At 54.6% G+C, this 26,600-nt stretch overlaps 4 protein-coding genes across 4 annotated transcripts; 2 read left to right on the top strand and 2 right to left on the bottom strand.

Moving 5' to 3' along the window:
• Positions 55-10,103, top strand: NUP62CL (nucleoporin 62 C-terminal like). Its single transcript, XM_021405776.1, has 12 exons — positions 55-505; positions 1,784-2,181; positions 2,530-2,640; positions 3,070-3,198; positions 3,437-3,532; positions 4,663-4,765; positions 4,913-5,057; positions 5,240-5,289; positions 5,426-5,560; positions 6,207-6,318; positions 7,091-7,157; positions 9,452-10,103. The coding sequence occupies exons 1-12, from the start codon at positions 213-215 to the stop codon at positions 9,541-9,543; spliced, it is 1,731 nt and encodes a 576-aa protein (XP_021261451.1). The 5' UTR covers positions 55-212; the 3' UTR covers positions 9,544-10,103.
• RBM41 (RNA binding motif protein 41) lies at positions 10,254-12,975 on the top strand. Its single transcript, XM_021405777.1, has 7 exons — positions 10,254-10,419; positions 10,491-10,607; positions 10,703-10,892; positions 11,060-11,264; positions 11,540-11,913; positions 12,111-12,258; positions 12,496-12,975. The coding sequence occupies exons 1-7, from the start codon at positions 10,412-10,414 to the stop codon at positions 12,651-12,653; spliced, it is 1,200 nt and encodes a 399-aa protein (XP_021261452.1). The 5' UTR covers positions 10,254-10,411; the 3' UTR covers positions 12,654-12,975.
• Positions 14,051-17,700, bottom strand: RPS4X (ribosomal protein S4, X-linked). Its single transcript, XM_021405784.1, has 7 exons — positions 17,535-17,700; positions 17,248-17,325; positions 16,830-17,010; positions 16,525-16,622; positions 15,541-15,712; positions 14,806-14,963; positions 14,051-14,211 (listed from the first exon to the last, which is right to left on the bottom strand). The coding sequence occupies exons 1-7, from the start codon at positions 17,535-17,537 to the stop codon at positions 14,110-14,112; spliced, it is 792 nt and encodes a 263-aa protein (XP_021261459.1). The 5' UTR covers positions 17,538-17,700; the 3' UTR covers positions 14,051-14,109.
• Positions 18,313-26,491, bottom strand: HDAC8 (histone deacetylase 8). Its single transcript, XM_021405779.1, has 11 exons — positions 26,337-26,491; positions 26,010-26,062; positions 24,670-24,800; positions 23,659-23,800; positions 22,332-22,444; positions 21,314-21,391; positions 20,780-20,888; positions 19,894-20,066; positions 19,612-19,706; positions 19,057-19,162; positions 18,313-18,713 (listed from the first exon to the last, which is right to left on the bottom strand). The coding sequence occupies exons 1-11, from the start codon at positions 26,418-26,420 to the stop codon at positions 18,691-18,693; spliced, it is 1,107 nt and encodes a 368-aa protein (XP_021261454.1). The 5' UTR covers positions 26,421-26,491; the 3' UTR covers positions 18,313-18,690.

Here is a 26,600-nt window from a genome sequence, read left to right as displayed (position 1 = left end):
GACTAACCAATCGTTGATGAGGGCGGTGAAAGCGGGGCCGGCGGTTGGCCAGCTGTGGGGCGCATGCGTCAAGTGCGTCATCTGCGTGCGCGGCTGTTGGCGGCTGTGGGGGTCTTGGCTTACCGGGCCGCGTGCGTCTTCCCGGGCAGCGCTCGGTAGCTGCGCCCCGGGCGCGGTCCTTTTATACATCTCTTCTCGCGGCTCGTTACGCCATGAGCCAGTTCAACTTCGGCTCGACCCCGGCGGGAGGCGGCTTTTCCTTCAGCACGCCGAAGACGGCCGCCAGCACCACCGCGGCCACCGGCTTCTCCTTCACGCCCGCCCCTTCCGCGGGCTTCACGTTCGGCTCCGCGGCTCCGACGCCCGCCAGCAGCCAGCCCGCCGCGCTCTTCTCCTTCAGCACGCCGGCCAGCAGCGCCCAGCCCACCGGCTTCAGCTTCGGGACGCCCGCCGCCACCGCCGCCGCCACCGCCGCCGCCTCGGCTGCCAGCGTCTTCCCGCTCGGGTGAGGGCCGAGGGTCGGGGCGAGCCGGGCTGCGAGGAGCGGGGCGGCCCCTGGGGGGTGCGGGGCGGGGCTCGGTGGCTCCGGGTGCCCCGGGCTCGGTGCCTGCTCGCGTGCTTTTAGCGAGGCCTTGTGGCTGCGCCGGTTCGTGGAGCAGTCGCCCAGCATCCTGAGCTGGGGGGGACCCAGGAGGATCGGCGAGCCCAGCTCCTGGCTCCATCCGAAAACCAGGCCTCGTGTCTGAGGGCGTTGTCCCAGCGCTCCTTGAGAAGCAGCAGCTCAGGGCGACGGCCGCAGCCCCCTGGTGAAGAACCTTTTCCTCGTGTTCAACCTGGGTCTGCAACGGGTTATTTCCGAAGCGCGCAATGCTGTCACGCTACGGCAGCGTTTGTTAGCGCGTCCTTCCTTGTGCTCAATCAGCTTGAACCTCGAGCAGGCTCCGTGCGCTGGGGGGAAGCTGTGCAATAGGGTGGTCTGCACAAAGTCACAACGCAGCAGCCATGGTGACACTGGTTTCTAGCCTCAGTTCATTCCTGGCTGGATTGCTCTGTAGGCAGTCAACTATCACGTCAGCTAAACACGGTGACTCTTCAGGTGATATTTCCATTTCCTATGGCAGCCTCCTGGTCTGTTAGGTGTCTCCTCAGCAAGGCATGGGGCAGCAATGTAAGTAGGTTGACTCTGCGGGGAGCCATCCCAGCCAGGAACATAGGCTCACTTCTGCGTTTCCCTCTGAGTCCCCACTGTTTGCATGAGGAAGGGGTGAGTTCTAAGAGCAAATGTCTTCTTTTTTCTCCTCCGTGATCAAGCTCTGTAGCACTTAGGGTGTCTCCCTGGCCAAGTGGGACCGCTCTGTGGAAATGAGGACGTTTCAAATGGTTCTTGAGATTCTCTGTTAGAGAAACTGGCTGCGTGAGAGCAGCGGGGAGGGAGCTGAGGTGGTGGCGAGTGGGAAAAGGTGATGGAAAGAACAGCCTCAGGTGGAGGAAATGAAAAGGGGGCCCAGGAGCAGAGTTAACAGCTTCATTGGTACTACTGCAGGTGTCTTATAATGTGTTGGTGCGTGGAGTACCGATATAAGGAGATGGCATTACAGATGGCAGGGCTTGTAATGCAGCCTTTGTCAGAACAGAAATCCAATCTGGCCAAGTGTCCATCTTTCTGAAAGGTTTCCTGTTGTTTCGTCAGCAAGTGGTCAGTAACAAAGCCGAGTCAGTATTTCACTGGGTGCGTGACTTAAACACACGGGCTCATTGCTCTTCCTTTTTTCCCCTTTTATAGGGGAAACGCACCAAAACTAAACTTCGGAGGCACTAGCACAACTCAAGCTACCGGAATCACGGGAGGCTTCGGGTTTGGCACCTCTGCACCCACCAGCGTGCCCTCGAGTCAAGCAGCAGCCCCTTCTGGCTTCGTGTTCGGAGTTGCCGCCGCCACCACCACCACCAGCACCGCCCAGCCTGGCACAACCGGAGGCTTCACTTTTTCCAGCGGCACCACAACTCAAGCGGGAACCACCGGCTTCACCATCGGTGCCACGAGCACTGCGGCTCCGCAGGCGGCGCCCACGGGATTGACCTTTGGAGCAGCACCTGCTGCTGCCACCACCACCACCGCCGCCAGCTTAGGAAGCACGGCGCAGCCTGCAGCTCCCTTCAGCCTCGGGGGGCAGACCTCTGGTGAGCGCCCGGGCTTGGGGGGTGGGAGCTGTCACCAGGAGCGTGGTTGGGGGTGGTGGGTGCTTCCTGAGATCTGATCCTTCTGCTGGTGTGGAATAAAGCGATGGCTGTGATGGGTGTTTCTTAGCAGAAGGTCGCTGGCTCACGGGTGAGGGTGATGTCCATCTGTTGAAGCCTTTTAAGTACCAAGCTTGCTATCTCGAGTTCCATTCCTGGTTAAAGCGGAGCATTTGCTACATTAAATATTAATGTTTTGCTTATTCTCTTCCACTAACTTGAATACTGTGATCAGTTTCTCCGTAGAAAGAGGTTCATCTTTCCTTTCTACTTACACTGCTCTTACCTCAGGTCTAAACTTCGGATCGTTGATTTCAACAGCAGCCACTAGTGCACCCACAGCAACACTGACTGCCAGCACCAGCCAGGGACCCACTCTGTCCTTTGGAGGCAAACTGGGAGGTAGGGAAAAAAAAATGGTAGGAAATAATTACTCAGGACTTGGTGAATATTTTGTCCTGCCTATAGTTCTCCGAACTGGAATCTGGATGTGGGTTGGAATGCTTTGTTATTGTGAGCTTGCAATGGCATTGGTAATCTGTGTGAGATCTTGAACTTGATTAATGTGCTACATTTTTTTTGTCTGATGCAAAGTCCTGCTCTGTACACCTGTCTGAGCGTGATGGAAAGGAACCCCAAATTTAAAAGCTAGATGGGGAGAAGAGAAGGTTCAAGTAGAATACAGGGAAAACAGGTCAAAATCCTCTTGCATCCTTAAAGAGCTGGTGCAATTAGGCCAATTTGTGTCCCATTCATAGTGTGCTTCTTCTGAAGAGTATGAAAACCCAATGGGCTCTGCCTGCACAACATCTGCACTTCTTCTGTTTGCAGTAACAACCACGGCATCTACGACGACGGCTGCCAGCACAGCTCCCCTCCTTGGTTCCACGGGCCCTGTGCTGTTTGCATCTATAGCCAGTTCTTCAGCGCCAGCCTCATCCACCAGCACGGGCCTCTCCCGTAAGTCACAGCACGCAGATGTTCTGTACAGGAGGGAATCAGTGAGCAGCGTGGTTGGTGCTGTCTGCCTGCAGTGGAGCAGCAGATGCTGTGGTGATGGGGGTGATTGTAAGGGCAGCTGCTCTTTTCGTTGGCTGCCTTTCGTAGCTGCTCCCAAGGAGCTTCAGAAATTCTGTTTTTTAACGGGGAACTATATTCAGTGGGTTATACAAACTGTAATGCTGTCTTCTGGTTGCAGTCGGTGCCCCTTCCACTGGTACGACCGGTCTTGGGACGTCTGGATTTGGATTAAAGCCTCCTGGAACAACGGCTGCAGCAACCAGCACTGCCACTAGTAAGAACCAGATGCTGAAAAATCAGTGAAGATAAAGAAGCCTGGCTTCCTTCTAGTGGCTTTGTAAAGGGCTGTGCTGGTGCAGCAGCACAGCAGTGCTGATTTGTCGTGTTCTCCAGTAACCGAAAACAGCACAGTGTTTCTTTGTCGTCCTCCTCCTTCATCTCCCCACACTCACGGTTACTTATGACTTCTGAGAGTCTGTCCACAGCAAAGAGCCTTTGGGTGAAAGCCTGCAGGGCTTTGAAGTTCCAGTCTGGAGTGAGCAAAGTAAAGAGATGAGCTGCTCCGTCCCTGGCCTGTCTGTGTAGATGCAGGATTGCTGTGAGAGCCTAGGGAGAGACTTTGCTCCGGGGATAGGAGGAAAGGGAAAGGCCAGGGATTGCGGGGGTGGTTGGTGAGAGAATTTACATTTTGATTGCACCCCATTAAGCTGTTTCTTCCATATTATAAGTTTCCAAGTGCTGAACTTCACAAACTTTTCTTTTCCCCCATCCGGGTGCTAAGTGCTGTATTGAAGTGGCAAGCCACGTGTGAAAATCTGCTTTGGAATTTGCTGCTGCAGCGTTCGGGTTCAGGATGGAGCATCCTCTCCTGGATGCAGTTCCCTGTCAGTGTAATGATGTGGCTGCTGCTCAGCTCTCAGGGTATTCCTAAAGCTTATGTCTGGAGTCACTGGAGAATGTAGACCTGTGGTGAAAGTGCAGTAGGGCTGAGCGATGGCACTGTCTGATAGGTGCTCCTGTACGTTGTGGGAACGTGGGAATCTCTTCTGCAGAATTCACTGTAGCAGCAATGGTGTGCTGCAGCAGCTGGATGTGCTGTTAGAATTGTTAGCTCTGATAGTAAAGCACAAGGAGCTGGAGAGGGATGTGGGCCACGTGAAGTGCAGGCTGCTGCTTCCTGGTTTTATTCGAGCCACTAGTCAAGTATTTACAGTCCACTTCTGGTAACTGTGCCAAGGAGTGCTTCGTGCCCTTCCCGACACATGGGGGGGGGGTTTGCTTTTTGTTAAGGGGATGTGTCTGAGCTCATAAAGCACTGTGGCTGAGCTGCATGTGGAGCCCGTCCTTGATTTGTTGCAAGGCAGATGTCCTCTTCTGTTGCTGGATCTGACTTTCTTCTTTCAGGCACTTCTGCTTCCAGCTTTGCTTTGAACCTTAAGCCATTAACTACAACTGGTACTGTCGGAGCCGTGACTTCTACAGCTGCTATAACCACAACAACAACCAGGTGAATATTTTGGTGCAGCTGCCTCCTGACTTGGGCAAGGGGCAGTATTAGTGCTGGGAACTGGTGGAGGGAAGGGGACCTAGGGTTGTCAAGGTTCTGCTTTGATTTTTGACCTTGTATTCTGTGCTGTCCCGGCTTTCCTCTCAGTGCACCTCCAGTGATGACATATGCCCAGCTGGAGAGTCTGATAAACAAGTGGAGCCTGGAGCTGGAGGATCAAGAGAAGCACTTCCTTCATCAGGCTACACAAGTGAACGCCTGGGATCGGATGCTCATAGAGAACGGAGAGAAGGTCAGGGGGCAGCCAGCCTGGTTCTGCTTGCTAAGTTCATTAGAGGCCTTATATTACAGACATGGCAAGCTGTCAAGTGATAAAGACTTTCTGCTTTAAAAAAAAAATGTAAATTATACCTGGGTTATATCTGCATTCCATTTCTTACGAATTTTCCTGGTGTAATTGCCTTCTATTTCCAGATTACTTCACTACACAGAGAAGTAGAGAAAGTGAAGCTTGATCAGAAGAGGTGAGAAACTACGAGCACTTGAGATGGACTTCTCTTGTTGTTTGTTCTTACTCTCCATCATCTTGCGTTGCATGGAAGCTCTAGAACGTCAGCCTGCCCCAAGTTGTGCTGAATCTTTTCCCGTTGTCCTTTTCAGGCTGGATCAGGAGCTGGACTTCATTCTGTCTCAGCAAAAGGAACTTGAAGATTTGCTGACCCCTCTGGAGGAGTCTGTGAAGGAGCAGAGCGGGACCATTTACCTGCAGCATGCGGATGAAGAACGGGAGAGGACGTAAGAGAGATCTGTTTGGAACATGTGACAAAGAGACTGTTGTGGTGATCAGTCAGAAACGGGGATGTGGGATAATACTTAATTGTCAGTGACTTTCTTCAAATACGTAATCCTGGTTTATGTCCTGTTTTACGTATTAGAAATATGGGAATTGCAGTTGGAAGCTCTTAAATCAGCATGGAAACTGCTTTGGTGGATACTGGTCTAATCAGGTGTCTAGGAAGGTGTTACTTATTTAGGAATGATCTTAAAAAAAATAAAATAAAATAAAACTAGTGGTAGAAGTGATGAGAGCAGAATGCACGACGTGCAGGTCAGGCATCCTTGCAAGTGTTGAACTGTAGTGGGGTCATTAGAGAGTTATCTGGTTCAAGAGATGCAAACCTTGAAGAATCTGGACCAGGTGGTTACTTCAACTATGACAAAACCATCCAGAAAGGCTTCAGCAATGTCCTGTACCTGTCTCCAGGTATCTGACAGGGCGAGAGACCGAGGAGTTCTCTCATCTGTGCTGTTTCAGGATCTGCCATGCCCTGGTTGAGAGGCGTGGATGCTCGTTGTGATTGCCTGCAGTTAGCGTGACTGGGAGCAGGTCTTCTCAAGTCCACTTTGAATGCTCTGACACTTGTCCCCACGCATCTTGCAGCTATAAGCTGGCTGAAAACATCGATGCTCAGCTGAAGCGCATGGCACAGGATCTCAAGGACATCATCGAGCACCTGAACACCTCGGGGCGCCCGGCAGACACCAGCGACCCGGTAAATCCAAGCTGTGTTATGTGTGTGCTAAAAGAGACCCAGGCTATAAACCAAGTGCTGACACTTGGTTTGCCTGCTGCTGGATGCTCTGCTTTTAGTCTCAGCCTAGGAGAAGCATTTTGTTTCATCGTTCGTTGGTTCTCTGGTGAGGCTTGCGTGATAAAGCAATGCAGGCCAACCTGGCTGCGTAGTTACCCCGCAGTGAACTCTGTCTTTCTGCTTCTGGTGTAATTCTTGAATGGACAACTGGATTCAGAGACATTTCTTAACTCGGATCCTGGGTTCTGCTGGAGCATTTTCTGCAAAAAGCACCAACTGTCAATACTTCTTCTATACTGCTTTTGTGTCCTTTTGAAAACAGGGTCCAAATTACTCCCTTTTTGATCTGTATTACATTGATCTCGATACTCCTTGTATCTCTTCACTCTTTACTGAGAGGCTTTTTTTGTTAAGAATGGCCCTTTGCTGGTTTAGGCTGAGGTTTTTATCTCGTCCCTTTTTGCAGCTGAAGGCTAAGGTTCACACTGGGGTGCATCTTAAGTCTGAATTTGACTAAAACTGAGCCACAGGCGCGCTCTGAATCCATTTGTTTTCTTGATGGCAAAGAGAAGCAAAGCAGTGCAGCTGCTGCATGGCAGAAATGCTGTGTTGGGAGAGCTGTACATGTGAGAAACTGGATTGCTTTGCATTCCAAAGGCAGGGTCCAGCAGGCTGTCCTGTCCTGCTCTCAGTTTTAAAGTTACAGTAACTCACACCCTCTCTTTCTGTTTAGCTTCAGCAGATCTGTAAGATTTTGAATGCGCACATGGATTCCCTGCAATGGATTGACCAGAACTCAGGTGAGAGTCATCTTGCAGCTCTTGGGGAATGTAAATATAAAGCACGTACCTGGTTAGAAATGAGTTCCTGGAGGTCACTGAGGAATCTGGAGGGCCACGAAGACTATCAGAGGGCTGGAGCACCTCCCCTATGAAGACTGAGGGAGCTGGGCTTGTTCAGCCTGGAGAAGAGAAGGATCCAGGGAAACCTCATTGCAGCCTTCCAGTATTTAAAAGGGGATTATAAACAGGAGGAGAGGAATCAACTTTTTATGAGGGTAGATGGTGATAGGACAAGGGGGAATGGTTTTTAGCTCAAGGAGGGAAGGTTTAGATGGGATGTCAGGGGAATTTCACAGAGAGAGGGGTGAGGTGCTGGCACAGGCTGCCCAGAGAGGCTGTGGATGTCTTGTCCCTGGAGGTGCTCAGGACCAGGTTGGATGGAGCCCTGGGCAGCCTGGTCTAGTACCAGATTTGGAGGTTGGTGGCCCTGCCTGTGTCCAGGGAGTTGGAACTTGATGGTCCTTGGGGTCCCTTCCAACCCAAGCCATTCTATGATTCTGGTATTCAATGAATCTTCTCCTTGGATTCTCCTGATGTGCACTAAAAGCCTCTGCAGAAGTGCCACAACACGTGGAAATGTGACAGTAGCAGTCACTTGAGAAGTAACGCAGAGCAGACTTAATTGATAGTGATGATTTGGTACTGTAGTTGCTGTTAATTGGCTTGGATTCCTTCAGCCAATTCACCGTCTTGCTTCTGGGGCTCAACACCAAAGACCAAAAAAGAAAGGAACTTTCCTAATAGGGATTATGTCCACGAGAGGGATTTGGGAATTGCGCGTGGTTTTGGTCCTGGCAGATGTTAGCAGCTGCAGGGGGCACTGCAGGATGAGGAGCAGAGCTCTCAGCAGCACCGAGTGGTCTCAGTGCAGTGCAGTGCAGTGACGCTGCCCTCACCCGGTGCAGCTCCTGGCTGGGAGCAGGCACGCTGGCACTGATTTCAAAACAAAACCAGCAGTGGTGTTGGCTTGCTTAGGTCAGAATTAAATTTGCCTTTCTTCTAGAAGAGAAATGCTAACGCTCGCGCTCCACACGTGCCTTCGTCGTGGCCTTGCTCCTCTAGCACCAGGCTGCTGACTGCACAGAATGCTAGAAAATAGCAGGAGGTTTCTTTATCAGTTTCATTTCCCTTGAAACACCCCCGGGGCGTCCTGCAGCAGGCGATGATAACGATCTGTGCTAGGAGCGGGCAGTGGTGAACTAGTCTGACTTGATTAAGAATTACGTGCAACGGGGGTACTTCAGATTCCTGTTGCTTGTTCAGCTTGGCTTACGCTGACACGAACGGGCTTGCTGAGCACACACTGCTGATGCTGCATCCCCGGGGCGGCCTCACTGGCAGGAGAACTCGGATTCTGCCTTGTTCTGAGCTGCCTTCTCCTCCCAGGAGAAACGGGAATGGCTTCCTTCGGTACAGCAGGGTTCTGAGTTGAGCTGTGGGAGACAGCGAAAGCAGAGTGTCATTTTATGCCACAGCCACTTGTGCACACGGTGGTTTTTTTTTTTTTTTTTGCAAACTGACAAACCGAAATGTGTTGCTTAATATGGTACTGGAAGATTCTGGGCTTGGCACGCTGCGAAATTAAAACTTCAACTGGAATATCTCCAGACCTCAGACTGACATAATGCTGGAGCCCTGTTGAGTAACTTCTGATAAGCTTTCATGAAATTAAATTAAACACTGCTCTAGGTTGTGCCAAGAGTATATTGCTGTGCCTGCTGCACTTAAAGCTGAGAGTCGATCCGTGGCTTATTTGCAGATCGCTGATTTGGAAACGTGTAACAAGTTATCTGTAATGTGACTGAAAGCGATCTGCATCTCTGTGGCACGGCGCTCCTGCCTCTGTTTGCAGCTAAAAGCTTCTTGTGGCTGCCATCCTGCAGGGAAAGACGCGCGTGCTTCCAGCAGACGGGCTGACCTGGAATCTGCTGGAGCGTGAGGCAGGCACAGGGAATGCCCCGAGGAGGCGGCTGCCTTCCGTCAGCTGCAGCTCCTGTGCAGGGAGCTTCGCTCTGCTCCGTGCCTCTGTGCCCTGGCGCTGCACCAAGCCCTGGCAGAGCTTTGCTGTGCTGCCTGCCCGGCCCCGGGGCCCTGCGCTGCTTCTGGGACGCACGGTGCTTGGAGAGCTGGCAGCGCCCCGTCTTGAGTTCTCCTCTGTCAAGATGGGAAACGCGTTCTCGCTGCTGGGGCAGGGCCGTGCTTGGGGTGGGTGTGAGAGTGACCGCTGTTCTCTCCCCTTCCCTCCCCCCCAGCTTTGCTGCAGAGGAAGGTGGAGGAGGTGACGAAGGTTTGCGAGAGCCGTCGCAAGGAGCAGGAGCGCAGCTTCCGGATCACGTTCGATTGAAGGACGCCGAGTTCACAGCGTTACCCTCAAACCCCCCCAGAGAAGAGGTTGGTGGGGGCCTGCTTGTCATCCACTCTTTTTTTGTTGTTGTTGTTCTTTTTTTTTTTTTTTTTTTTTTTTAATTGCAATAAATGTCTTTCGTTTTAAATTCCCAAGTTCCTCTCTGCGGTGTCTGAGGCGTGAAGCTCCTGCAGCCGTGGGTGCTTCTGTTCGCTGTTCTTTGTGATGGGGGGATACACAGCTGCTGCCCAGAGCAATGGGAGCGCTGTGCCCTCGCAGCTGGGCTCCCAGCTCAGCCCTCCAGTGCAATCACAGCTTGTGTGCTGCTCTTTGGGTCCTTGCAGGAACGGTTTGACACACAGCTGTTGTTGGGAGGAGTCTGACAGACTCGGCCTCCCCCCCGTGACCGCGTGGCTGTTAATGGGGTACACTTCTGCTTCTGAAAGCGGAGCTCGTTTCCTTTTGGCATGAACTGCTGTTGTGTTCGTAGCTTCACGTGTTCCCAGAACGCCTGTACGCAGGAGTTGTGTTTAATTAAAAACAGCTGTGCAAGTGGAGAAGTGTTCCTTCTGCTGTGATTCTGGGCGTGTCGCGTTGCAAGGGTAGAGGAAAACACGGAGCAAGCGTTGCTGCGAAGACGCGAGACAGCGCTGTCGCTGTCAATAACAACGCGCTCATAAGGCGCCTTGCGTTTTCTCGTCCGGGCTGAGCGCTGTCACCGCGTCGCTTCGTCCTCCCCGCCGCCAGGTGGCGCTCGTCTCTTCCGCGCTCCGCCTCCCCGCGGCCTCGCACCGCCGCCGTCCGCCGCGGGTGCTGCTGGGAGTTGGAGTCCCGGGCGGGGGCGGCAGCAGCGGGGAGCGGCGCGGCCATGAGGAGGTGAGCGGGGGCTCCGGTTGGGGGGGGGGGGCGGCGGGGCCGCGTGCTGAGCGCTGTTCTGCCCGGCGCAGGGTGAGCAGCAACGTGTGCAGCGATGAGCTGCTGCTGGAGGAGCTGGAGACGGAGGGGGAGAGGCAGCTGAAGAGCCTCCTGCAGCAGCAGCTCGACACTTCGGCCTCCATCGAGCGGTGAGTCCCGGCCGGGGGGGGCGGAGGGGGGGGCCCACGGCTCCTCCTGCCCGTCCCCGCTCAGCGCCCGGGGGTTGTGCTGCTCGGGGTTCCAGGTGTAAGTCGAAGCGGAGGTGCTTCGCTCCGGCTGCGTTCTACAGACCCTTCGGGGAGGCGGCGGCGGGGGCCCTGACCCTGTCCCAGTTCCGAGCGCTGCAGGAAAGCGACAAAGAAACCGCGGCGCTGCGGGAGCTGGGGCTGTCGGACCCCGAGATCGCGCTATGGAGGAACCGCGCTGCGGGGAAGGTAACAGCCCTAGAAGCACCGCCGGGCCGCAGCGACTCCCAGAGCCTTCGCCTGTCGGGGCCGAACCCCCGCAGCTCTCAGCCGGTGCTCCAACCGGAGCGTCCCCGCGGCTGAGCGCTGGCTGCTCCCGCAGGAGGTGCTGAGCGTCCCGGTCCCTTTCTTTGCAGCGCTCCGGGTTGGGAGCGGCCCCCGAGGCCACGCAGGAGCGCCTGGATGCCATCCGGGAGAAGATGGACGAGAGGCAGCGCATCCTGGCACTGCCCCAGCGGTTCGCGGGCAGCAAGCAGCTGAGCCGCAGGGAGATGGAGATCGAGAACGCTCTCTTCCAAGGAACGGACCGCCACTCCTTCCTGCGGGCGCTCTACCACCAAGGTGTGCCCCCATCCGCGCTGCCCTCCTGTCCGTTTAATTAATTGAGCGGAGGAGATATCGCTGGGAATTCCACGGGTTGGAGTCGAGTCGCGAGGTGCAGTGGCCCCTTTGCTTTTTAAACTTGAACCGCAGAGATAGGGAGCCCAGGGGAGGCTGGAATCGCTCCCGGCCCCAGGTTCAGTCAGTGGCTTGTGTCCAGGTGGAAGTTAAGGGATGACGTTAAGCTGGGAGGGGGGAGAAGTGCACCCTCACGCCGTGTTTGTGTTGTGGATTAGATGACACTCAGAGGATAAGAGATGAGAAGGACCCCATGGTTCACCTGGAGAGTGTTTACCAAGAGGTGCTGGGCAAGCAGCTGCCTGGAGAGGTCCAACCAAGCACAAGTGCCGCGTGCTCGCTGCCTGCCCCCGCCCTGCAGGGCTCTGTCACTGAGGAGTCATCACCTCCTGACCAGGAAGAGCAGCCAGGCCAGGAAGGAAGCCCCAGCCCTCCTCCAGCAAAACCCCACCAACCCCCGCCAGGGCCCGTGACTATAAAGGAGCCCGTGGAGTTCATCCCAGAGGAGGAGATCTGCAAGAACCGGCTCTCGGAGGAGGAACTCCGCAATATACCTCGGTTTTCTTCCTACCATCCTGGGGAGCCCAACAAGGTACATGGAGACGAGCCACGCTTCATCCGTCTTCCCAGCCAGCGCTGCAGGTGAAGGCTCTTTGCTCCTGCCTGGCTGCTGCCTGGAGGTGCTTGCTCCTGCCTGCACGCACGGGGAAGGGGACTCTGCAGTGGCAGTGACTGGGTTGAAGTACACCCCTTAGCGGGGCACGGGCCAGCTGACCCCACCTCTGGCAGGTGCTGTACGTGAAGAACTTGGGCCCTCGTGTGACGATGAAGGAGCTGGTGTCGCTGTTCGCCCGGTTCCAGCAGGAGGGCAGCGCGCCCATCCAGTTCCGCCTGCTGAGCGGCCGGATGCGGGGTCAGGCCTTCATCACCTTCCCTGGTGAGTTCTGCCTCCTGCCTCTCCCTTCCTCCCCATCTCCCCCAGGGTGCTGGCTCCGTGGAGGAGGAGGGGAATTCATTCCCTGTCCTCCATCTCGGGTCACGTTCTTTTCTGTGGGCTGGGGGAGTCGTCAGAACAGGCTGGGGTCTGCTGCGTGCTGGATTTGTTGGGCCAGGGACCCCAGGGCTGCGCTGGCTCACGGTGCAGGTTGAGAACTGTTCTGCTTTTTCCTTGCAGATATTCAGTCGGCCCAGGATGCGATGCTCTTGGTGAACGGGTACAGGCTGCAGGGGAAGCCGCTGGTGATCGAATTTGGGAAAAGCAAGGGGCAGTCGACAGCGGCTGAGGCTGCTGCTCCCTGCTGCTCTGCTGCAGCTGTGCCCCCTGCCACGTAAGGGCTGGAGGAGTGGGACCTTGTGGACTTGAAGTGGCCCCCAGATCACCTGGCTCAGGACTGGTGGGAGCTAATGTGCAGCTCTGTGCACCTGCAGCAGGAGGGCCAGGGCTGAATGCAGCCTTAGAGGGCAGTGCTGAGGAAGTGCTGCTCTCCTGTGACATGTGAGGATCTTCATGAGGGCTCGGGCTCTGCTCTCTTCGTGTGCTGTTCTGACACTGCTGTTGGGGTGCTCTCCCCATCTGCGTTCTCAGCCCTTTGGGGCAAGGAAGAGGAGGGGAAGCTGTGTGAATAAATGTGTTTACGTGGTGTTTGCATCTTTATTTGCATGTCCATGTGCTCCTTTGAGAGAAAAGGGACTAGCGTGCAACAGGGCACGATTTTACAGACTTGACTTGTAGTGTCTTTATGTGGTGTGTGTAATTAATTTTTTGCTACTCTGGTATTTTTATAGGAATGCTGTAGTTTGCTTTAAGGTGGTACTTTGGCTGCAGAAGTTGCTGGGGTGGAGCTGAAGCCATTGTTTGGCACAGGAGCTCCATGTCCAGCAAAAATAACCCCAAATTATCTGTTATAAATTATTTCTTCCACCCTGCTATTCATGTATGCATAAACCAAGGGTTTCCAGAGGAGCGCAGCCCCGTGCTCCGCAGGAGGTGACCAAGGGGTGGGGGTGAACAGCTGGGGACAGGGGCTGTGCACCTCAGCTCCATGGCTGCATCTCCTCCTCCAGCCCTGGGGCTGAGGCTGGAGCACTGCACAGGGAGAGCACAGGCAGCCTGCAGGGCTGCAGCCCCCCACAGCTCGCTCCCCCCACAGGCACACCAGCTTCCCCCCCACCATTTTGCCCATTTTTCCCCAGAACAACTTGCAGGAAATGAAAACAATGCAGCCCTGGGGGGTGTTTCCCACTGCCCCAACCTACAGCAGGGATGCAGGTAACCTGGAGGAGGAGGTAGTGGGGACAGGGGGCTGGAGATGTCGAGCAGGAACCTCTCACCCTTACCCAGTCCCTCCTTCTCCCTCAGGGCTGAGGCTGGCCCGCATGGGAAAAGGAGCAGAACAAGGACCACAGCCAAGGGAGGGCATGCCCACCCTTAGCCTTAACATGGAAAGAGCTCATTACATTCTGCAGGAGAGGAGTTAGGCTGGCAAAAAGCCTTGAGTTCAGTTAAGCCTGACAGAGAAACAGCCCCAGCACTTGAAGCCCTGTGCAGGATCTTTCCAGCCCCGAGGTGACACAGCGGGGCTCATGCTGTCCTTTGCTTCCCCAGCCCCAGGGGTGCCAATAGCCAGCCCAGCCTCCAGCACTGCCACCCCCACCTGGGGACACCCCCTTCCTGGCACAGTGCGCTCCGTCCCGTGATCTCGTGTCTGGACCACACTGTCAGCCACCAATTTGGTAATAAAATTTAATTGGACATACTTTCAGGACCACAGCCGGCCCAAGCTGCAGTTTACCCGCTGCTCTGTTTGGCTGCCAGTCTCTTATCTCTCTCTTCAGCAATGGTCAGGCGGATGCCCTTTCCACGGGGCAGGGAGATCCATGGCTTGTTGCCCTGAAAGAAGAAACCACGTCACACCAAGGAACTCAGAGGGAAGTAACGTTCTCCCTCTCTCGAGGAAAAGCAGCAAGAGGCAGCCCCTGCCTGAGCCAGGCCACAAGCACAGTTTGGTGTCCTTCACTCAGCAGCAGGCCCTGAGGAAGCTGTGGTGTATGGGCCTTCTATTAGCCTTCATTCACGTCCTCTGGGAAGGCATTCAGCCAAAGCCATCAGAACCTTTTCCAACCTGGACTAAAGAATCCAGAGATGGCAATACACAAGGCCCCTAGGAGAGGACGCTCCTATGGAACGCTTGCCCAGATCATTTTGTGACCTGAACCGCTCAGCTCCAAACTGCCACGAGCTTGAAGAAGAAAACAGCATGGGGTTTCCTCTTCAAAACATCCCCAACCCTTCTGGGAAGGTGGCTATAAATTCAGAGCAGTCAGCCCAGAGGAGGCAGAATTGTGAGGAGCACACCTGCTTCACTCTGGGGGCATACAGGTGGGCAGAAGCTGACCACAGAAGACTCCCACAACTCCTGCCTTCAGCCCTCAGCATGGAAAGAACAGGAGGGGACGCAACCCCCTCCAGCCCACACAGGCTTACCTTGCCAATGACGAAGATGTTGGAGAGCCTGGTGGCAAAGCTGTTGCCATTGGCATCCTTCACGTGCACCACATCGAAGGAGCCAGGGTGTCTCTCCCGGTTGGTGATCACCCCGATCCGGCCCAAGTTGGCACCGCCAGTCACCATGCACAGGTTCCCTCGGGGGAAAAAGAAGGGGCTGTGACAAGAGCTTGTGCTCCTCAGGAGCCTGGCAGAAGGGCAGGGAGAGGGAGAGCAGAGGAGCATCGACATGAGGAACACCAACATCCCACAGGAACCCTGGCACACAGCCCTCTGGTCCCAACATCCATACAACACATTCCCCATCCCCTTCTCACTTGTGTCAGTGCAAGGGGGGCATTCCCAGACTGCTCACAGTGGCAGCTGAAAGCTCCTCCTGCAGCCTGTTCTAAAAGCAGAGAGCAGGGAATCTTCCCCCGGCTGCCCAGAGCTTTTCTCTCAGCCCCACCAGAGCAACCTCAAGCAACCTCTCCCGCAGCTTCTACCCAGTGCCTGCTTGCTTTGGGAGTTGTTCAGAAGCCCCTCACCCAAACGCCTCCCAGTGCCCAGACACAGGAGGAATTGGTGCTCCAGCTGCACCAGGGAACACCACTCCCAGCACAAGGGTGCTGCTTCTCTACTTCACAGCACAGGTGCCTGGCAGCTGCCTTCAGCTTCCGCACTGCTCACCACTCTCCCAAGAGAGCAGCATCTTGCAGGGGATGCTCGACCTACCTGTGTCAAACTTGATGAAGTCTGTGATCTTGCCCGTCTCCAGGTCGATCTGGATCGTATCGTTCACCTTGATGAGGGGATCCGGGTAGCGGATGGTGCGGGCATCGTGGGTGACCAGGTGAGGGATTCCTTTGGTGCCCACAAAGATCTTCCTCACCTTGCACAGCTTGTACTGCAAGCAAAGCACAGCCCCCTGCTCAGACAAGGCTCCCCAGCTTTCAGCCTCTGCACAAACACTGCCTGCATTTTCCTATGGAAGTACACCCACGTAGCATTTCCCTCACTCTGCCCTGAAGCCCACGGCCACGCAGGAGAGGCCCACGAGACCTGCAGCCCTCCTCAGTGCACTCCGACTTTCAGCCAGCTTGGGACTCACAGCCCAACACAAAGCAGCAGCCAGAAGTGAAAGTGCACTGCTGGGGATGGAAGGGCCCCGAATGAACACCAGAGCCAGCAAGCAGCTCTCCCTCTGCATCGCCACACGCCAGGGGTGCCAAGGTGCTTGGGTTAACGCAGGGTGTGCAGGAGTCCCTCCTTAACACCTCATTTTGTGAGCAGTTCTCTTCTAGGAAGGGCCCAAAAATGCACCCTGCAGCCTCTTCGTGCTGCACACTGCACCTCTGGCTGGACACAACTGGGACACATGCAGCAGCGTTGCCTGTGGTGGCTCTAAGTCTGCAGTGTTTTGACTGTTCCACCGCCACGAGCAAAGCTCCCTGTAAAGGCGACCCAACCACGCCAGCAGCAGCCAGCAGCTGACCACACATGTGCGGGTACATCTGGGAGCTGCCCTCACGTCACCAACACGTTTTCCCCCGCAAAGGCTCCACGCCCCAACCCAGAAGGCCCCGAGTGATCCTCTCAAGGCTGGCATGGACTCTGCATTCAAAGCCACCAGCTCCTGTTCAGGACATGCCAAGGAGCAAACACTGGCCCAGGAACACCCGGCTGAGCCCAAAGGGGCACCAAGCTGCAGCTCCTCACCTTGGCCTCTTCAGCTGTGATGCGGTGAACAGCAAACCGGCCCTTGGTGTCGTACACCAAGCGGAAGTGTTCGCCTGTCTTCTCGATGCTGATGACATCTGATTTCAGAGAAATAAAATAGCAGCTGTTAATGACTACGCTATCCAACACTAACTCGGCACAGAGCTCATCTTTAAATGGGAGATAAAAGTTGCTGAACGACACTCTCTCCCTCATCATCACCAGGACACCTTCCACCCCACAGCCTCACAATGCTGCCCTCTCAGCAACACAACATACCCATCCTCACTCCCCCTGGACCTCACCCATGAAGCCTGCAGGGTAGGTGATGTCGGTGCGAACTTTGCCGTCGATCTTGATGAACCTCTGCATACAAATCTTCTTCACCTCATCTCCGGTCAGGGCATACTTCAGCCTGTTCCGCAGGAAGATGATCAGCGGGAGGCACTCCCTCAGCTTGTGAGGGCCTGTGGAGGGACGGGGTGCCTGCAGGAGAAGAGGAGCCTTCGGATGGGTGCACAAAGCGACACGGGGCATGCAGCAGCCCGACGGCTCTCGCAGCACGCTCCTGCCCGCAGGGCAGCAGATCCGCCTCAAGAAGCACTGAGAATTTACAAACCCACCCCCGTGCGGATCTGCCCACCTCCATCCCCGAGGGGAGCAGCCGAGCTCCCGGTCCCACACATCCCCAGCCCCGAGCCCCTCCCCCCGGCCCGCACTCACGAAGACGCCCGTCAGCTTGTCCAGCATCCAGTGCTTCGGCGCCGCCACGCGCTTCAGGTGCTTCTTCGGGCCGCGGGCCTACGGGACGGGACGCGTTAGAGTGCGGGGCCGCCGCTAGGCCCGCCGCCCCCATCGCCCGCTCCCCAGCCGTCCCCGGGTTTCCGCCCCTCCCGCAGCCCCTCGGTGGATTCCCTCGTGCCCAGCGCCGCGGCGGGGGCGGCGTCGGCCCACAGGGGACGGCAGATGGCGGTGGATGGCGGCGGGAAGCGGCGCTGCCGCGCACTCACCATGGCTGCGCTCCTGCGGGAAAGGGAGGCCGCTTCCGGTGCGAGGCTGATATGGGTGGGATAGGCCGCGGCGGCACCACCTCCCTGCAGGGCGCCCCCTGGCGGCGCGGAGGTCCTAAGAGCGCTGTGAGCTACACTCCCCCCCACACCCCACCCACCGCGACGGGCAGCGCTCGGTGCCTATGGGGGGGTCCCAGCCCGCCTCGGCCCCTCCCTTCCCGGATGCCCCCATGTCCTCCGCGTGCCCCTCATCCAAGCTAGGACCAACCCAAGTCACCACCTAACCAGGCTGGGCCCCTTCCACTGTTTCCCCCCCCATACCCACCCACCTAAGCTGGGACCCCTCCCACGTTCCTCATCCAGGTTGGAATCCTCTCACCAAAGCTGGGAAACCCCCATCTTCCATCTGTGCCCCAAGCTGGGCTCTCTCCACATGCACCCTACCCAAAATTGGGCCAGCCCCTGATCCCCCACTAACCATGCTGGGTACACGCCCCCCCCCCCCCCCCCCCTCCCTGTATAGGGTGGGTGGCAAGAAGGGGTCAGCTGGTGCCAGCGCTGCAGTAGGTGACAGTGGTAAGATGGCTGGAGGGGGAACCCACGTGTGGGGACAGCCCAGGAGGGACAACCCAGCTGGCTGGCAACCACACTCTTGCTCCTTACCTAAACCTCACTGAGCCCCAGAATTTGGCACTTGGGGTTCTTCCCCTGAAGGGACGGTGAGCAACAGCTGAGCGCAGGCAAGGCAGGGCAGATATGGGGTGAAAGGAAAAGGGGCTGGAGTTTTTCAAATATTTTATGTGGAAAAAAAAAATGCCCAAGAGTTTAAAACACAGCTTGCAGTGGCCTCTCTCTTAAAAAAACGTTTAAAACCTGTTGTGAGAATAAACTTCAACCACGTTAAAAAAGTGAAGAGAAATGAGCAGGAGAGGCTCTGCTGGCACAGGGAAGCTGTGGCTGGAGGGCTCACTTTCCTGCCCATGGAGATCTGTGGCACAGAGCAGGCTTTTCTTTTTTAAAGAGAAGCAGATTCAACAACGAACCAACAGTAATCTCATCCAAATTCCCCCCGCAGCCACAAATGTCACCAGCCGCTCCGGAAACGTCTCTCCAACAGGGAAACGCTCTTGCAGGAACCTGAGCCTTCCCTTCTCCACTAAACCACGTGCTTCAGATTCCCTGCAATAAAAGAGGAAAAAGGGTTGAGCCCAACCTCAGCCTGATGGCATGGCCCAGCCAGGGACATCCCAGAGCACCCAGAGCTGTTTAACAGATTCCTCCTCTGCCCAGGCAGAGGAAAGGCAACGGCACCCATTGCTAACAGGGCCCACAGCTCTGAACTAAATGTGCTGCTGACACTGAGAATGCCAAGTGGGAGACAAGACACCGTGTATGATGAGCAAACAAAGAAATGGGGTTTCATCTTTCCAGCTAGCAAGGAAGACTCCCATGAGCCTGAAGTCCTCCTTAAGAGGCCAAAATAAGCCCAAAGCAGGAGCGTCAGCTTTACCTGCCTACTCACCTTTGATCAAGTTGAGAATTTCTTGAATTCTCTGTGGCTCATTGCGGTCCGGTCTGCAGCTGGGTGTGATCTCCAGCACGTAGTCAGGGCCGTACTCTGTGAAGAACTACAGCAAGAGGAGAGGAGTAAGCAACCAAACGAGGCTAATGAGACTTTACAATCCCTCAGTTGTCTCATCCAGCACCCCCAACAAGACGGAGCATGGCCATACACAAGCACCACGGATATGCTCCATCTGACTCAGCAGATTTTCAGATGATCCTTGTCCCTGGAGGAGGACATCCTAAGGAGCTCTCTGAGCAAGCAGGTGACTCCACCTCCTCATCCTCTGTAATTATCTGAGGCTGGAGCTTATTGGTTTCTCAGAATCCTTCCAAAAAGATGCAGACAGCCTCAGTTTTTGGGAACATGCACCCACTATGCTGCCAGGGCAGCACATTCTTGTTACAGGAGAGCCTCTCAGTGAAACGGCACTGAGCTGACAGGGTGCCTCTTGGATTAGGTGGGATGACTCTATTCTTGGGCAAGGAGAAGGGAGGGCACGGAAAACTTTACCTCGTGATCAGGGATCTCAGAGGACAGCGTTCTGCCAAGGATGACCCCAGTCAAGTATGTCCAGCAGCGGGCTGTGTTGGCAAGGTTGTAGCCTCCTGTCTCCAGCAAGAATTGTGATTTGGGAAGGGAAAGATTGGGGAAAAGGGAAGAGAGAGATTTTACTGGAAGGAACAAGCTGCGGAAGCTCCTCCAGGCACCTCTGTAGACCCAGAATGATCTCTCTTGCCAACAAGGACATGTTTTCATGCTTCCTTGCGACCATCATGCTGTGCACACACTCACCTCCTCCCAGGATGAGAGTTGCCAGCTGCCACTGCAGGACGTACTTCAGGCACTTGCCCACTCCCTCAGGTGTCATGTTGAAGGAGCACATGGGGTCTCCAGCGATGGTGTCAGCCCCCAGCTGCAGCACCACTGCCTCGGGGTTGAAGGCAGCATACACCTCCTTCAGCACACTGTAGAGAGAAGCAGGGGGTTACTGCAAGCTTAGCTCAGCTGGAGCATCAAACTACACACGTACATCAGCTGGCCTGAGTAGAAGGGCTGGAAGCCAGGCCCAGGGGTTTTCCTTTCCTGTGATAGCCACAGAGAAAAGCAGGGTATGCTCCTGCTGCCTCTAGCAAGCACAAGACAGGAGGAACAGAGGTGGGCTCCACATTATCACTGCCCTCTCCCATACTCCTGGGGCAAAAACAAGCTCCCCCTGGCTCGAACACACTTTGTACATAGATGGCCAGTGTCCTTTTAATTCCTTATTACAAGAATTCTCTTGCAGAAGACAACTGGGCACCTCAGGTGTTTGACTTTGCTCAAGGAGATTCTTAGGAATCTCCTTGTTCCCAGCATGGCACTCTGAAGCCAAAAATATAAAGCAGATAATGGAGAAAAACATGTTTCTTTCACAACAGTGTCTTTATTTCTCTAATGTAAGAAACAGATGTGGTTCCTGGAATAAACGCTTCTGCCTTGGTTGAGAACCTAAGCAGCTTATTTGACGTGCAATTATAAACCACTGTGGTGTCAAACCAAAGAGCTTGCACTACCCAGATCTCACCCCAGGACCTTCATCAGCCCCTTGCCCCATCCCAACAGGAATTAAAAACAAGCAAAATCCATGCAGTCTCTAAAATCCCATCCAAGTAAACCATATCAGAGCAAAAGGGCTTACGTTTCACAGATCTGGTAATATTTCTCATCTTGAATGCCATCTTGAATAGGCACATTCACGCTGTAATAGCGACCTTTCCCCAGGCCAACATCTGTCACATCCCCTGTGCCTGCAAAATGGAAACAGCCAGTGGTTAACAAAGAGGAAAAGAGGCTCAGCACTAAGAGAAACATGTGGCACGCCTCAGGCAAGAGCAGAGTGCCAGGGCCTGGTATGCTTATGGAGAAGCCCACTTAACACCACCACTGGAAGGTTTTGATGGACCTGGTTCCAGCTCTCTGTCCTATCTTGTAATTAAGCTTCCAAGGGCAGCCAGCAGTGCCTCTGCCCAGAACTTAGCCACAAGAAGAAAGGAGGAGATATGTCAGATAAACAGTTTCCCCCTTCTTCCTTCTTCCGCGTCAAAAGAGAGGGAATATTTAGATGCAGAGGGCAGCAAGACACCCATGCTGATGAGGACGGGATGTGCCTGTACTGAGACCTCATCACTGACACATGAATCAAATTAGCACAAACCTCGCAAGTTCAACTTGCCTGGGAAAAATCCCGGTGAAAACTTGTGCAGAGAAACAGTCATGACCTTCGAGGTGAAGCTGAAGGCATCTTCAACTCCTATCAGAAGATGGAAAAGAAAAAAACTTCCATGCGTCACTCGTGTAAGTGACAGAATCGAAAGAGACGACCAATAGACGCGGTGAGTAGAGCAGGAATGTAACGAACAAAACAGAAAAACAAAAGCAGTTCACTAAAGCCATCCTCCATCAATGGAGATTTGAATTCAAAGGCAGCAGCGGTCACAACTGAAATGAATCTGAGAGGTCTCATGCTAATCAGAACTGAAGGGGTCCCAATACCTCGAGTCAGTGCTCGTCTGCAAGGCTGGGGAGGGAGCCGAGCATGGATGCTCTGCCTGGAGCTTGGCTCTGATTAGAATCAGAGCTACTGGGCTCTCTTGCTTTTCCCAGTGCTGCTGCAATTCCACATGCCTCTTCTTTTTCCTTAAAGATGTATTAAAATAGTGAGGGTGGGAAGGGAAAAAGAAGTAATGGGAAACTTAACAGAAACCAAATGCAGGGGGGAAATGGAGCAAAATGAAACACACCATAAAAGTTAGGAGAGCAGAAATGTTAAGCGGTGTTGAAATAATGTCCCTGAAGCAAAGAGCACTCTCAGCAAGGCCCTCTCTGCTTTTACTTTCAAGTGTCATGACTTCCCTTAAAAGCAATGCTCGTTACCGACTGCATCCCCTTTGCACAGGTGACATTAAAGAATTAAACACTGTCACCCAAGATGGGGACAAGGGCCTGGGGAAAGTCCTCACCAGAGAGGCTAACTGCAGCAGGAACAGACTTAATGCAGTGTGCTGCTTTAGATATGAGACCACTGCCCAGAACCTCATGAGAGGGCAGTGTACTTGAGTAACACCCACAAAGCAGGACACGGCAGAAGTGGATTGAAGGAATTCACACTGAAAGAGGACAAAGCCATTGCTGCTGCAGCGGGTGAAGCCTTACTCAAGTCTATGCAGCTTGCAGCCTGTGCCGGGCCTTACCGTCCCCGTGATGCAAATCCAAATCAATATAAAGGATGCGGTCAAATTTCTGGCGCAGACGCAGGATCCCCAGGACAGCATCGTTCAGGTAACAAAAGCCAGAAGCTTCATCTCTGCGAGAAAAACAGCCACGAGGTTGGACGTCACCAGTGCCATCGCCACTGGTCTCAGCTTTGCCACCTGCACTTGCAAGCCTTCATCTTGCAGGGGTGGAGAGGAGGAAGAGGTGGGCCAGGAGCAGCCCAGATCACTGAGAACACGACTGCTCACTTCTCCACCCTGTGCTTGCCAGCAGCAGGAAGCTTCCAATTGCTGGCACCAAAGGAACAAGAGAGTTTCTCAATCCCTGACTTGCTTCTAGCTCAGGTCCTGGCCACCACCTGGCACCAGCTGGTTCACCTGGCGTGGGTACGCAGTGCAGACATCAGCTCCCTGCAGCTCTGTGAGCTGCCACCGAGCCCTGTATGCACACTCACATCCATCCTGCGTGGCTAACCTAAACCATGGCCTACAAACCCAGAACCTTACCCTAAATAACACCACACCAACAAGTCCCCCAAAGCTGCAGAGCAGTTTCTGCATGACACTGAGCCCAGGATGCTGATACAGAAGTGTCTTGGCTTTACCTGGAGCAGCTCTGCAAGGCCAAAGGGCTCACAGGTAATTCTGGGCAACTCCCCCACTACTCCCCAGGCGAGAAGCTGGTCAAACGGAGCAGATCTTTTTTAATTAGGGTTAGAGATGTGACTTATGCAAAATTCTGGGGATCCCCTTTTCTGCATTTGCTGGTGTGACGTTTTGGAAGATGGGGGACACAAGTTAACAAAACATACACAACCATGGGGAATAGGGAAGCCACAGGAATTATATTAGTGCCCCATAATTGCAGGATTCAGGGACAACGCTGACACTTCCTCTCCTGACAGAGGCCTGTTATTGACACCACATCTCAGAGCACCATTAAAACCAGAGGTCAGACCTGCACTACTTCACTCCTCTTATCAACAAACCAAGAAAGCCACGCAGAACAATTTGGGCAATGTTTTGCCACACTCATTCGTGTTTGAAAGGTCACCAGTCCTTTGCCATTCTCTATGGACCACAACATACTTTGCAAAATCGATTCTCACTTGAGCCCCGGGCATAAGAAGTAGTCTCTGGATGTGGGGACACGTCACAGGGCCACGCTGCAGCACCCGCCCTATACCCTGCGTCCTTCCCTCACCCCCTCACACCACGCTGCTGGATCTCCTCCCCCTGAGGGTTCACGGGGAAGCTGGGTCAGACACCAGGTGAGAAAACACAAGGGAAGAGATTGTTTCCTTACTTCTTCGCGTGATGCCACCCTCCAGGCCAGTTAATCGCTACCTTGCACTTGCCATCCAGCAGGCACTGGGCCGCGGTGATGGTGGCTCCCCCCACGGCTGCTGCGTAGTCGAAGATCCCTTCAGTAGCTGGACAGTCGTAACCTGTGGGTGACAGCCAGCATCAGGCATTTCTGAGGGAGAAAGCATGCTCTGGGCTACTGCTCCTCAAGCACAGCTTTAGCTTTTCATTCTGTGCACGCTGAAATTAAAAACAAACCACTGTGCAAAACCGTCATGACAAGTATCGTACCTGGACTTGTGTGGCAAATTTAGTGAGTGGTAAATGTGTGTGTGGGGGGAGGGAAACAAACCTTTCTTGTACTCAGCTCATTCAGATTCACAGAAGGGTTTTAAGCTGATTTCTGATCTGCATGCTTATTTACCTTGACCTACTATCCCACAGCAAGCTTGCAAAACACACTCTCAGCTCTTTGTTGTTGCACCAGGAAAGCCCTGATGCAGCAGCAGATATATTTTCGCTCTAAAAACTGGGATATCCACAAGGAAGACGGGTCTAGGTGTCTCACAGGTCCACAGCTAGGACCTGACCTCCTCCAGTTCCTACAGCAGTCTCCCTAGAGCGGATCCCCAGCACAGCACAAGTCCAGGGCTGCTCCTCCAAGTGCAGGCAAAGCAGCTTCAGTGACGAAAAGGGCTACTGTATCACTCAAGCTTTTTGTAATCCAGCAGGCAAGAGCCTGCTGCTCAAGATAATAAGCAAAGCCATTGTGCAAACGGTGCAGGTCTGGTTCCTGGCAGCAGTTTCATGCTGTCGTTCTCATGGCAGGCAGAGCAGCGGCGTGGGGCTGGCAGTACTCTCTGCTGGCAACACGGGAAGCATCAACTTGACAGGTAACTGCTGGCTGAAGTGGTTTGGGAGCACCTGAGAGCTACAGCGAGGCACCTGTGCAGCCTGCCAGCAAACAGCACCCTGCACTGGTCACCCTACTGCAATAAATCTGTGTCCTTACCCAGTCCATACTCCACAGACTCTGGGTGGTCATCGTCCCCCTCCTCGCTGACCTTCTGCAGGTGCTGCAGGTAAGCGTCCGTGTGGAAGCTTGCCATCTCCTCCATGGAAGCCACTTTGGGCTTGATTATCCTAGCAGAGAGGAGAGGGAGCAGGTCAGGACACTACTGCAATGCTCAGCTTTAACCTCCTCAGACAGTTTGGCAACTGCTATTAGAAAATAACGAACAAAATCATCCCACTCTCATACCCAACTGCCACTTTGAGTAGAAATCTGGAACAGGCCTTCTCAGTTCTCACACAAGCTTAGCACTGGCTGCTGTGCCTACTCCAACAAGGAACAGTTGCAGGTGCTGCCTGCAATTAACCATTCACCCTCACTTTAAGGGTTTATCTCCCTTTCCTGTTTGCTGTCCCTGTCTGAGTGACTCCTAGCAGGCACAAAGTTTCTAGGACACCAGTCTGCCAGAGCAGGAGCTGAGCAATGACACAGTGACACCTATGCGCTCTTAGCTCTGCCACATTCAGAGACCATCTCTGTCCTCAGCAACTTGCTCACATCTTCCCTGGGTTCAGGTACTTTGCCATCTGCCCAATTAAAACTTGTGATTCATTAAAATGCTCCGCAAGCAGCACTGTGGTACAGGTCAGAGCTACTGGAAGAACGCTCCACGCTTGCCTGTAGGTTGACCACTTCTCTCCCCTTCCATTTTGCGTCTGTAACAGCTTGTGCAGCACTCTAAACAACAACAATTAAACAAAAATCTTAGTACAAATAAGAAATAAAAAGTCCTGCAGAGACTTCCTAGCCCAGCCAAACAGGAGTGTGGGATTTCTCAAGGTGTTTTGAGATGCTGTGCAAGAGAAGCCTTTCCTCCCTCTTCATATCCCCAATCTGAAGAGCCCAAGGATGGGTTCTAACCCTTCTGCTCCAGACCTCACTCTGCTTTCTCTCCAGAACAGTACCTACACTTCACAGAACAGCTCCCAGGCAGCAGCGCAGCACAACAGCACCATCTCCCTGAGCCTCAGCACTGCCCATGGGCTTCGGCAGCAGCAGCATGGCTTGAAGCTGTGAGAGGGCCTCCACGGAGGCAGCATGAGGCAATGTGCATGTTGTTAGGCCAGGAAGGGTAGCCAAAAATTACATCTGCCATCGTTACCATGATCCAGTCCATTTAACAAACAAGCAGGCTCTCATTAGATCCTACAAATCTGCGAGGTGCCCCACAGCCTCGCAGCCTTCTGCCATGAGTGAGGGCAGAAAGACAACAGCGCTCAGCGTTGCCAAGCCTCAGCAGATAGGAAAAGGCTCTCCAGGCAGAAAACGGAGTCACTTACATCATGTGGTCGAGCAAGGAATACGCCTCGATCAACGAGTGCACCATGCTGGCCTGGGGGAAAAAAAAAAAAGCAAGATGAGGATGAGCGTGAGGGCAGCATGAGAGCTGTGATGCTGGGGAGGAGCCCTTCACACCGGTGCCCCCTCACACCAGGGCCCCCTCAGCGAGCCTCCACCTCCTCCCGCTGGGACTCCCCTCACGCAGTGGGACCCTGTTCACACAGAGCCCCCCCACCCGTCCCACAGCGAGGCCCTCTCACACAGGGCTCCCTCCCACCTCCCCGAATCCCGCCCCCCCCCGGCAGCCCCCATCCCCCGCAGCCCACCCGTTTGGGCACTTTGCAGAGGGAATCGCAGAGGGCCGCGTACTCCGGGCTGTACACGTAGGCCACGGGCGGCCCCGCCGCCATCGGGCCGCCACACCGGGCCGGGCCGCCCGGCCTCACCGCCGCGGGGCACGCCGGGAGCTGTAGTCCGAGCGCGGGGGATGCTGGGAAGAGCTGTCCTCGCGCAGGGCATGCTGGGAAATGTAGTCCTTCCCCTGTCGGCCCGCTAACATGGCGGCCCCCCCGCCCTGAGCCCGCCCAATG

This window comes from Numida meleagris, chromosome 8 (genome assembly GCF_002078875.1).
Source record: "Numida meleagris isolate 19003 breed g44 Domestic line chromosome 8, NumMel1.0, whole genome shotgun sequence".
NCBI lineage: Eukaryota > Metazoa > Chordata > Aves > Galliformes > Numididae > Numida > Numida meleagris.
The sequence above is the reverse complement of the archived record's forward strand: the minus strand, read 5'-3'. Positions and strand labels throughout refer to the sequence as shown.

Excerpts from the sequence above, each read along its gene's own strand:
- NUP62CL (XM_021405776.1), top strand. The coding sequence starts at position 213 with ATGAGCCAGTTCAACTTCGGCTCGACCCCGGCGGGAGGCGGCTTTTCC. Across the intron at positions 3,533-4,662 it reads AGCAACCAGCACTGCCACTA|GCACTTCTGCTTCCAGCTTT; the intron begins GTAAGAACCAGA and ends TTCTTCTTTCAG. Across the intron at positions 5,058-5,239 it reads TCATAGAGAACGGAGAGAAG|ATTACTTCACTACACAGAGA; the intron begins GTCAGGGGGCAG and ends TTCTATTTCCAG.
- RBM41 (XM_021405777.1), top strand. Across the intron at positions 10,608-10,702 it reads ACTTCGGCCTCCATCGAGCG|GTGTAAGTCGAAGCGGAGGT; the intron begins GTGAGTCCCGGC and ends TCGGGGTTCCAG. Across the intron at positions 11,265-11,539 it reads GCGGGCGCTCTACCACCAAG|ATGACACTCAGAGGATAAGA; the intron begins GTGTGCCCCCAT and ends GTTGTGGATTAG.
- RPS4X (XM_021405784.1), bottom strand. Across the intron at positions 16,623-16,829 it reads CTACCCTGCAGGCTTCATGG|ATGTCATCAGCATCGAGAAG; the intron begins GTGAGGTCCAGG and ends CTCTGAAATCAG. Across the intron at positions 14,964-15,540 it reads CTTCATCAAGTTTGACACAG|GGAACCTGTGCATGGTGACT; the intron begins GTAGGTCGAGCA and ends TTTTCCCCCGAG.
- HDAC8 (XM_021405779.1), bottom strand. The coding sequence starts at position 26,420 with ATGGCGGCGGGGCCGCCCGTGGCCTACGTGTACAGCCCGGAGTACGCG. Across the intron at positions 26,063-26,336 it reads TCTGCAAAGTGCCCAAACGG|GCCAGCATGGTGCACTCGTT; the intron begins GTGGGCTGCGGG and ends TTTTTCCCCCAG. Across the intron at positions 19,163-19,611 it reads CTGAGATCCCTGATCACGAG|TTCTTCACAGAGTACGGCCC; the intron begins GTAAAGTTTTCC and ends CTCTTGCTGTAG.